Source organism: Procambarus clarkii, chromosome 13 (genome assembly GCF_040958095.1).
Source record: "Procambarus clarkii isolate CNS0578487 chromosome 13, FALCON_Pclarkii_2.0, whole genome shotgun sequence".
Taxonomy (NCBI): domain Eukaryota; kingdom Metazoa; phylum Arthropoda; class Malacostraca; order Decapoda; family Cambaridae; genus Procambarus; species Procambarus clarkii.
This window is the reverse complement of record NC_091162.1, coordinates 16,553,366-16,564,713: the sequence shown is the minus strand read 5'-3', so window position 1 is coordinate 16,564,713 and position 11,348 is coordinate 16,553,366. Positions and strand designations below refer to the sequence as shown.

Here is an 11,348-nt window from a genome sequence, read left to right as displayed (position 1 = left end):
ACAAACTACCTTGCATATTAATTAACATGATTCACCATGTGCTTCTCACAGTCAGGGAGAGGAAGTGTGTGTTAGGCTCATACAGGCCCCCACAGGTCAATGACCTTCACCCCGGCTACAACAGGTCACTCTGTCGTTTCACCATTAAATATCCATTTTATTAAAAGAACACTTGATGACAGGTTTTATTATTGAACTAAGGAAGTGAAGTCATTTTTATTAGTATTGAACAAAGACAACACAGCAATATGAGAAAAGACATTACCAGATACAGTAATTTAAAATAACACATACATAAAAAAAACAAAATAGGTATCTAATGCAAGGATTCCTTCAAAAATATATTTTTCCATATTCACAGGTTCTAATCAAACAAATTAAAATGGTAACATTTCAATAATTCAGTGTCAGATATAAATATACTATTGGAAATGTGTAACTAAAAAAAACTATCCAGTTATATCTTAGCTTCAACATAAGCTCATATATTTAATAGTAAAAAAGATAAAAAAAAAAATTGTAGGTATGTACTTGTATAGTATTTGTACCTATCACCTCTTAAATGCTTTGCCTGACCCACGTTGCTTCTTTAATAGCTGAGCTGCTGCCAACTTTTTCTCTTGCATTTTCATTTTATCAGATTCCCTTTGACTAATGGTTTCTTTTTCTAACAGAGCCTTATACATGATTTCCTTGGTTAGCTTTCTTGGTGGTTGATTATCATTGTCACTTGCAGATGATGTCGGCATGACTTTCTCTTTTGAATTCTCAGACTTCTTTTTGCGCTTTCTCTTTGGTTCGGATGACTCAATTATGTTGCTGCTACTCTCCGATGGGTCCATTAATAAAGTTTTCGAGGGTTTTGAGGATGTTGGTTTGTCAGTTGCTGGCAAACTGTCCACCATAACTGCAGAGCCATCATCTGCAGCTTCATCCAACATATTTTCAGAATCTTTTAAGTTTCTCTTCTTTTTCTCTGGCTTACCTCTTATGCAGGATTTTCTTAATTTATTCATCACTGTCGATGATCCACAACTGGGTGGGCTCTCCCCTTTTGCCTTTGCAATTGCATCTTGCATGCGCTTGCTGGTTATTTTTGGTTCTTTTACAAGCTTAATGTTAGTAAAGTAGGAATCAATCCTCATCTGAGATGTTTTCACTCCCAATTTTTTCAAAACTGGTAATAATATCTCATCAGCCTTAGCAAGATTCCAACCAAATTTCTCCATTGTAAATGTGCGTAAAGCTTCTACATTAGGGACAGCCCAGGTAAACTTTTCTCTTGATTCATCTACTTCTGGTTCAAGATATGCTTCATAAACTCTCTCATTTGGAAAAGATTCCAAAAGCATTACACGAGACAGTTTTTGCTTCACTTTAGAAGCAAACATTGAGGTGACATTTTTGTGAGCAGAATTCCACCATTTTTTAAGATTGTGAAGACATTCAATACCTTCTCCAGGAAATTCAGCAAGGATTTCCATGGCTGTTACAGATCCAACTGATTCTACACCTTCAGTATAATCACTCCCAGTAAGAAGAGCTAAAGTGATCATTTTGTGCCGATCTAATCCTATGTTAGCTTTAATGTTGCCAGTGTTAAAAAATTCTACATGTCTAGCTTGATTAAAGAAATTTCTGTAAACCTTGCACCCACCAAACAGAAATATATCAGAATCGTCTGTAATAGTCCCTCCAGTGAGATTCACAGAATCAAGAAAAGCACATTGTGCTTCTGCCTCCATTGGTGCTACAAGATAGGGAATGCCAAAAAGTTGTAAAAGGTGCTGTGACTCCCCATACATTTGCTCGTTGAGATTAGAGGCAATTCGGTCTGATTTTTGTGCCTGAGCCACCAAAGTTTTTTGTTCTGCAGCCAGTTCTCCTTCCAAGTGCTTCAGTTCATCCTCAGAAATCTTCTGGGGTCTTTCAACCACCTCAACATTCTCACTTTCTGTTTTATTTAACAAATTCAATGTTTGATCACACTTTGTTCTTGAATCCAAATCTCTCTCTTGAGCTTCATGATCAATGTTAGTGTTAGCATTTTTCACAACAGGCTGCTTTTTAAGGCATTCTTGATCAGAAGCATTCTCTCTGTTATCATTTTCCCCATCAGTGACTAGAACTGATTTGGTGTGTCTTGACTGCTGTTCTACGACAGGTTTAAAGTTAATTCCATTTTCCTGTTGTGCATTACTGCTCGCTTTACTTGCTTCACAATTAATTTTAACATTTAATGTATTTTTATCCCTTTCCCATACTTCCTCAATGTTACTGTTGCTTGCACTATCTGAAGGAGACAACACATGCATGGCATCTGTTGTTGTGGTTGCTATAGTTGTACACACTGTATTTAATTTTGGCTTTTCTGCCAGCTGTAGATGGTTTTTAGCCATTTCATCACAATCACTCTCCTCACTGGAACTCATCAGTTCTACATCATCCTGATCTTGTTCTTCCGTTATGGATAAGTTATCAAGATCTGACCGCTTTTGTTTACTATTCACCAATTCTTCAATTTTCAATTTAACAAGTTCATTTACCTTGTTCTGCAATGCCTTATCAACTTCTAGGTTTTTATGTTTTGTACTGGACATTTCTCTAGCAGAACAAACTGATGAAATTTTGGGATCCTTTGTACAAAGTTGTTCTGAGGCAGAAATCTTCAAAGAACAAGTACTACCATGCAACCTGTCTTCTATTGCAGAATCAATTCCTGGTTGAGAAAGTAACAACTCATTTTTGTTAGTATTCTTTGTCAAATTTACATTACTTCCATTTGTTGCTTTGTTAACAGAGTCCTGAATATTTACCTGAGGTTTTACTAATCTTGCAGGATCATTTTTATTTGCATTTTGTTTAAGGTTTGAAAGTGGTTTGTTAATCTCAGTAAAAATGTCAGCAAAAATATCATCTTCCATTTTCAAAGGTTTGACATCAAAATCCAAAGAAATTTTAACAGCTTTTAAATTTTCAACTCCATTATCATTATTATCCTCTTTATTAACCTTACTAGAAATGAGTTTGCGGCTGTCTAAAACGGCTTTTTTGGGGGAGGTTTTAAATGCATTTGTGTGTACCATATCATCCAGCTTCTGGTGAATGATTTTCATCCATAAACTGTCACTCTTTGTTGATAATAACTTATCTAAATTATCTGCTTCTGCCTTTTCTGCAATTGCATCTTTTTCCTGTTTGCTTTGGGGAAACTGCTGGGATGAAGTTTCCAAAACTTCTATGAAGTCCTCATCATCATCTGATGCTGAATCAGCATCAGGATTACAAACAAATCCTGAAGCATTTTCTGACGTCGATGGCCCACTTTCCTTTTCACTACTGTGCTCCCGCTGACCTTGGCTACTGCTCTCCTGTTTTATCATGGTAAGGATTTCTTCCTGTGTCAAGCCACTGTTCTCCATAAGTGAGCTAACAATATTGAGGAAACCTTCCTCCTCAGTGTCAACCGATCTTTTACCTCCAATTTCGTTTTCACTTGAGTAATCTTTGTCTGAATTTTCTAATGGATAACATGTATCTTCAAAATCAGAATCAGAATCAGTATGAGGGTAGGCCCTGACAACTCCCTGTTTGGCTAACTCAGTCAAAAAATCTTTTCCAAAACCTTGGTTTCTTTTTTTCATAGGAGACTTACCCTTGTCTTCTTTCAACACTTCAGCAGCATCATTACATTTTTCATCATTCTTTATCCTCTTCACAAGAATGGAATGAGCATCATCTTCAGAAATGATTCGCTGGGAAAGACTAACATGTTTCTGCAACTCTCCGAACATCTCGGCCTCCATTTCAGCAGCTTTTCTTTTCCTTATTTCATCCCGCGTTGAATCTAATGTAGCCTGAAAGTTGCGTCTTTTCATAAGTCTACCCATTTGGAATTCAGCAAAGCTTTCAGATTGCCGAGGCATTTCATTAATGCTGCTCCAAGAATTCTGCTTACGTGTGTCCTGAAGTTCACAAAGGATTTCATGCTGGGTTTCTATTGCTAGAGATTTAAATTCATTACTTTCAAAATCAAACTGATGGAGGTTTGGCAATTTCAGATTTTTTAAAATGTAATCACCTTCATCTTCAGAATCTTCAGACTTCAGAGAAGTCAATTGATTTTCAGAATCAGGAATTGGTGGGAGTTCAAACATATCTTTTTCTTTTTTCTGAGGTCTCGCTACATGGGCAATACTTGGACCAGGCCCCGACCTCCCCAAAGCTTTTCGGACTGCTTGACTTTTCAGGAGATTTTTAAGAAGCCGTTCTCGCACTTGCTGAGCTTTACTTGCAGCTACATCCCGCCTTATTTTTCGTGAGGCTAGGGTCTGCTTCTTCAGATAGGGAACACCACCATCAAACACAAACACAGGTCTTATACGATAAAAGAGTAGTTTACAAATTCGATGAAACAGAGTCAGGAGATGTGCATTTGCAACAGCAGCTCCTCCTGGTCCTCTAAAGCCTCTTACAGCCTGATGAAGCCAAATGGATACATCAACAGCTAAAATTTTATGTTCCAAGGTTTCAAGAGGTACTGGCACTCCAGTACTTTCTATCAACTTCCACAAGCCCTTTACACCCATGATTAATGTTTATTCACTATAAATACTTTTAAAATCTCAATTATGTATTAATAAGCTTGACAAAATCTGCTGAGATACGTTCTTTCACTCGTAAACATTTAATTTTCTTGATAATTATGCAATTCTTGGGATGTCTTCTGGCAAAGATACGTCATACATATCCCAAGTGGATCATACTTGTACTTCCAAGGACAATCCAATGACGTCAAGCACTAACGCCACCTGGAACCAAAGCCAAGCGTGAGATCTTGGGTAAAGCCACATACTAATTTTAACCAATATTCACCGAAATACAAATTTAAATAAAAAAATCTAATCTATCCTCTGTAAAAGCAAGTACAGTAATGAAAAAATCAGACTTAGGCTACTAGAAATTTTGTCACAATAACCACAAAATACACACTGACCGTATTTTTTGATGGTTTCTTTTCTCACTGTGTTAACTTATTTTTTTATTGCCAGTGATAGGTCTGGGTGGTGCTTATTTTCAAGTGCATCCAAGGGGCACTGCAAACTATAAACCAGTAGGCTTTGCATTCACAATCTACATGATTCACATGTCCCTCTGAAATCAAGATAGCATTTTGCCCTTTTTAATATAAGAAATATTTTGCCCTTTTCAATACAGGAAATAACAAGGTTCATCATTGCAAATGCCACAATCACTATGAACTGCCAGGGAGCAACTCTAAGGCATATAAATATAAAGTCCATGGCAGGTAAGAGCATGGTAAGCCCATATGGTGTAAGAGATACAAATCACTTCAAACGTGAGACAATTTCTATAGAAATTAGATATGCCAATAATAAAACAAAGTGGTTCATTTGGTAAACTTAAAACTTTTATATAGCATCTCAGAAGTCATACATATATATACAATATTATACCTCAACATGGTATATAGGTAAATACAGTATGATGGAACATACTTGCAGTATATGGTCTAACCAAAATACACTCTTATATGACCTTTTGCCACAGAACTTTCATTTCATCCTTATACTTTTCTTGCCTTAAATAGGGCTTAAAACAAAATGTTTATTTTTGTAACTTTTATTCACAACTATGATAAAATAATTACCTCCTCTTTCCAGTGGCACAATGAACAAATCTATAACAATTCAGAGGACTAATTGTTTTAAATTGAAATACGTACAATTTTGTTTCTATTTTCAAATATAAAATAAGGTCCAAATACATCCTCCCAAAATAATCATGAAATGCAAAATTTAAATGTTTTCAGTACAGTACTGTATAAAAATACAAAATAGTAAAACAAAAATTATTTTTAGTACATTTTCTAGTAGCAAATAAAGCAGCTTATCCTCCTAAAATTAAATTACTTATACTGTAGTAACTATTTGCTTGAAAGTGCAGTACTGTACTAACATGTAGTGATGGTCCCCTCAAAAGTTTAATTTTAGTATGCAGGCGATGAGTCACAATAACGTGGCTAAAGGATGTTGACCAGACAACACACTAGAAGGTGAGGGACGACAACGTTTCGGTCCGTCCTGGACCATTCTCAAGTTGATCACAATCGACTTGAGAATGGTCCAGGACGGACCGAAACGTCGTCGTCCCTCACCTTCTAGTGTGTGGTCTGGTCAATTTACTTTTTGTACTATTGAATTTGGCCAAATGATAACCTTTAACTGCAACAACTATAGGACCAGATCTAACCTAACCTCTCCTAGCAATCCTAGGCCTTATACATGTTATCTTAGGCCTTAGCATTTTTCACAACAGGCTGCTTTTTAAGGCATTCATGATCAGAAGTATTCTCTCTGTTATCATTTTCCCCATCAGTGACTAGTACACACATGTGCTACACCAGGCCTGGGCCTACACTAGTACAAATAAGGCCAAGTAATTAAATATTATTAAGTACATTACAGTACATGTAATAAATGTTCCCAACTTAATAGGATCTCAACATAAGTACAGAACAGGAAACAAGCTTATAGTTGCCAATGAATTTGATGTATTTTTAGTTAAATGTGTAGGGTAGAGGGGGGTGGGAAGAATATTTTACACAATGGTGTGCGAGTCTTCAACAGGAACTAATTATTTCAAACATTTTGATCTGCCCTATCTGGTGACATTTTCTTCTAACTGCTGCCAAATATATCTTCATATCTTCTATAATATCTTAATTATACTAAGTCATATCTTCTATAATTCCAATCTGTTTTTATTTTTTTTTTTTAGATCTATATTAGTTAGGGCATGCAATTCTCAGATTTATGGCACCTAACACTAGCATATGTGCTTCCTCACTTCCCGGGACTCCCACATCCACCAGAAATGAGCTACACCACATTTGGATTAAAGAGAAGGGAAGGGAACAATCAGGAAAAAGTGCCAAGTCATTATGACGCTATACAGTAGCACTTGGAAGGGATCAGGATAGGGATTGGGGATGGGATAGAGGCAAAGAATGGTGCCCAACCACTCGGTACATTCGGGGATTGAACGCCGACCTGCATGAAGCGAGCCCGTCGCTCTACCCTCCAACCCCAAGTGGTTGGGCACCATTTTGATTAAAGTGTTAACAAAATTATAACTGATTCAGTTTGAAGTGAATAGGTACCCGGGAATTAATCAACTGCTGTGGGGTTGCATTCTGGGACAGACCAGTAGTTCTATCATGAGGGGGAACTCAATATAGGCCTAATGTGTGTATATATATACACAGGCAGCCTGTCCCCCGATAAAACGAATTATAAAGCATAACTACAGCGCCGACTTCACATACAGACATTGTTAGCCTAAGGGAGGAGAACCCTAGTTCATGATATACAAGAGTTGCTGCACATGATGACTAGTGCAAGAGAGCTTTACCTACGTGAGAAAGAAACCAATTACCCAAAGAAGGCATCAAGCCTGTAAAAACACCTTATCAGCGACCATACCTGCCAGAGAAGGTGTAAATGAGAGGAGCACAAGCCAGTCGACCTGCGCCACCACGCACCCTTAGTGTTGTTGTGGTGGGGTCAGTGTTGCCAGACCTCGCCGCTGCCTAATTGAAATTGAAAATGATATAAGTTTATTGAGGTAAAATACACACAAAGGGATGAGGTACCTCAAGCTATTCTCACCCCGTTCAGTACATCGTGTTAATACATTCATAGATACACATCACAAGCAATAAACGTATTACCGAACATTCTCAGAGAAACCTTCCACAAATCTCTTTGGGGTCCGTAAAATATATATTAGCAATGCAACATTGTCTGATTATAGTTTTGGCACGTTATATAGAACCAGAGAAAACAAATCAATACATGCTTAATAATCTCATTTGTCTCTGTACGCATAATGTGCGATTCGCGAGCAATTTGACATGGGTTCGTATCCTCAGTTCAATCTCAATATTATGCACCCCATACCCATCCCGTGAGCGGTATTCACCTAGTTGTGTTTGCGGGGGTTGAGCTTTGCTCTTTCGGCCCGCCTCTCAACTGTCAATCAACTGTTTACTAACTACTTTTTTTCTACGGAAACCGAATCCTCAGCATGGCCCTTGTGGATTTGTTCATTTGATGCATCACGCAATTGTGATTTCTGTGTGTAATAAGTTTTGGGTTTCCATTATTAACACATCGTTTCTGTTTATATAGAAACTGGGTTTGTTACCATTAACAGGCAAATTATTGCATTATAGAGCTTGTATAATATTATGTGTTGTAGTTTGCTGATCAGTGTCACAAGAACCAAAATTTAAATAAACCAAATCGAGAACTGTTAAAGTTCGGACAGAGCAATCCACGGACTTAGATAACACTACCATTTTTAGTTTAGTTTACCCATTACAAATTTTCTTCCTTCAATGCGTTAAGGGTTTTGGAAGAAAACGTAAATAATAATGAAACGTAAACTAGGATACAATTAAGTTCAAGGCGATGATTTCTTCTAAATAAATAAATAATAAATAAATGTTTATTTAGGTAAGGTACATATATACAAGAGATTTTACAAAGAGTGATGGATTTATAGATAGAGCTAGCACATACAATGCCTAAAGCCACTATTACGCAAAGCGTTTCGGGCATGAAAAACTTAAATGACTAAAGCTTAATACTAATTGAGTATAAATAAATAAATAAATAAATAAATAAATAAATATGTTTATTCAGGTAAGGTACATACATACAAGTGATGTTACATTAATGGATTGATATATAGGTAGAGCTAGTACATACAATGCCTAAAGCCACTATATTACGCAATGCGTTTCGGGCAAGAAAAACATTAATATCTAGAACTTAATACTAATTGAGCATAAAGAATAAAAAGTGTTGAGAACAAATACAAATAAAGATAAAAAAAAGGGGGAACATGACTGAAAAAGCAGCACAAATACAATAGGTTGACAAACAGTGTTGATTAAAAAAATAACAGACATGGGTTGACAATAGAGGAGTGAGGTAGGTTACAGGGAATTTATTAGGTAGTGTTTAGTTTTTATCTTAAACTGGTTGAGAGAGGTACAGTCTTTAACATGGTTGGGAAGGTCATTCCGCATTCTGGGTCCCTTGATTTGTAGAGCATTTCTAGTTTGATTAAGTCGTACTCTAGGAATATCAAAACTGTATTTATTTCTGGTGTGGTGCTCATAGGTTCTGTAACAACCTTCAATGAAGCTTTTGAGGTCAGGATTGGCATTACAGTTCAGCGTTTTATATATGTATAATACACAAAAGAGAATGTGCAGTGACTTAATATCTAACATATTCAGAGATTTGAGTAAGGGTACCGAGTAAAGAATAAAATGTGTTGAGAACAAATATAAATAGAGATAAAAAAAGGGGGGAACATGGCTGAAAAAGCAGCACAAATACAATTAGGTCGACAAACAGCGTTGTTAAAAAAAAAAAACAGACGAGTTGACAATAGAGGGGTAAGGTAGGTTACAGGGAATTTATTAGGTAGTGCTTCGTTTTTATCTTAAACTGGTTGAGAGAGGTACAGTCTTTAACATGGTTGGGAAGGTCATTCCACATTCTGGGTCCCTTGATTTACTTAATCAAGGTCTAATTCTGGGTCCCTTGATCTACTTAATCAAGGTCTAATTCTGGGTCCCTTGATCTACTTAATTAATAGCCTCATTTTTTCTTTAACCATTCGATCGGCAGCGGGAATGATGAATTTATAGATTTATTCCCATACTTTTCAATCGTTAATGAATGGTTATATTTTCATATTGCTGCTTTAATTAATGGTTCTCTTCTGACCTAATGCTGCTTCCTTTCCCATATCTGTATTTATTTAGTTATTTATTTATACAAGAAGGTACATTGGGTTTATGAGAGTACACAGTATTGATGTTTTTACATTCTTATAAAGCAAAAAACACCCATAGCGTTTCGGGCAAGTCCTTAATTTAACAGATAATTTAAGTAGATAATTTCTAACAAAATTGAGAAATGTTAACAGGTACATTGTTAGAAAAATTGACGAAGATTAGCAGGTACATTATATTAAAATTTGAGGATTATCAACAGATACATTGTAGCATAATTTGAGGATTATTTCTAGGTATAATGTAGTAATATAATTGATATATAGATGATAGCAGACCATGATATAAGATGATAGCAGTGATTACAATGGTGAAGTTGTATGGCTTAGGCACATATATCGAGGGGTTGGGTAGCACAAGTGTGAGTCTAAAGCACTTGGTAGGAAAGTATGAGGATGATATTAGGTACTTTTTTGGTTTTATTTTTGAATAAGGCGTAGGTTGGTCAACTTTTCAATTCGCTAGGGAGTGAGTTTCATAGGCTAGGTCCCTTTATTTGCATAGAGTGTTTACACTCATAAACATGTAATCAAAGATTAATGCAGTTGATCGATGGCTCTTTGAGGGGTATCTTATTTTATTGACTTAATTTATGTCTGGCTCATTTTGCCTAAACGCTGGGCCAGATTCACGAAAGCACTTACGAACGTGTGCATCTTTCCTCAATCTTTGACTGCTTTGTTTAAATTTATTGAACAGTTTACAAGTATGAAAACTTCCCAATCAACTGTTGGTATCGTTATAAACAGCCTCCTGGTGCTTCGGAGCTCATTAACTGTTTAATAATTGGAAACAAAGCCGCCAAAGATTGAGAAAAGATGTACAGGTTCGTAAGTGCTTTCGTGAATCTGCGATTTTGTTAGGTACTGGTTGATGTTTTATTCTGATCGTAAATATAGATCTCAGTTCTATAAATATTACTATACTACTGTTTTCTGTTCTTTGAGTGTAAGGGCTCTTTTGTCAGCCCTATAGCCTCTTGAAGTAGTATGGTTTTGACAATAGATTTAAATACCAAGGTATAGTTCAGTTTCAAGTTTATTATATGCAGCTTTAATTCATTAATTCAGTGTGTTAGGGGACAGGAAGCCAGAGTGTATTCATACACGTTTGGCTTTTATCGAGGTCTAAGCCACAATACGGGCGCTGAGATCATCGACTTCATTTAGCTTCAACTGCCACTATTTTCGTCTTATTTCGTTATGAAAGGCGCTTATGTTCGAGCAAAATTATATTTTTCCTCGTTCAACATTCACAACCAAAATTATAGTCGGCAAATATGCTATATTTATGTAGAATAGTGGTCTACGTGTTCGACTCATAATCTACGATCCCGGGTTCGATCCCAGGAAGAGACAGAAATCAACCCGTTCTCATAAACAAAGGCCAAAGTCCATTCCATGCACCCGCCAAACCCCAGCTGTTTATGAATGAAAAACGGTTTACACACGAC

At 36.4% G+C, this 11,348-nt stretch overlaps 1 protein-coding gene across 1 annotated transcript in view; it reads right to left on the bottom strand.

Moving 5' to 3' along the window:
- Positions 1-204: 204 nt before the first annotated feature.
- Positions 205-11,348, bottom strand: part of mus201 (rad2 superfamily protein mus201) — a 480,107-nt gene continuing 468,963 nt past the window's right edge. The window contains exons 5-7 of the mRNA XM_069323705.1: positions 7,506-7,612; positions 4,997-5,154; positions 205-4,811 (exon numbers count right to left, since the gene is read on the bottom strand). Of these exons, the coding sequence (XP_069179806.1) occupies positions 552-4,589 (4,038 nt within the window). The 5' untranslated portion in view covers positions 4,590-4,811; positions 4,997-5,154; positions 7,506-7,612 and the 3' untranslated portion in view covers positions 205-551. The remainder of the gene's footprint in view (positions 4,812-4,996; positions 5,155-7,505; positions 7,613-11,348) is intronic.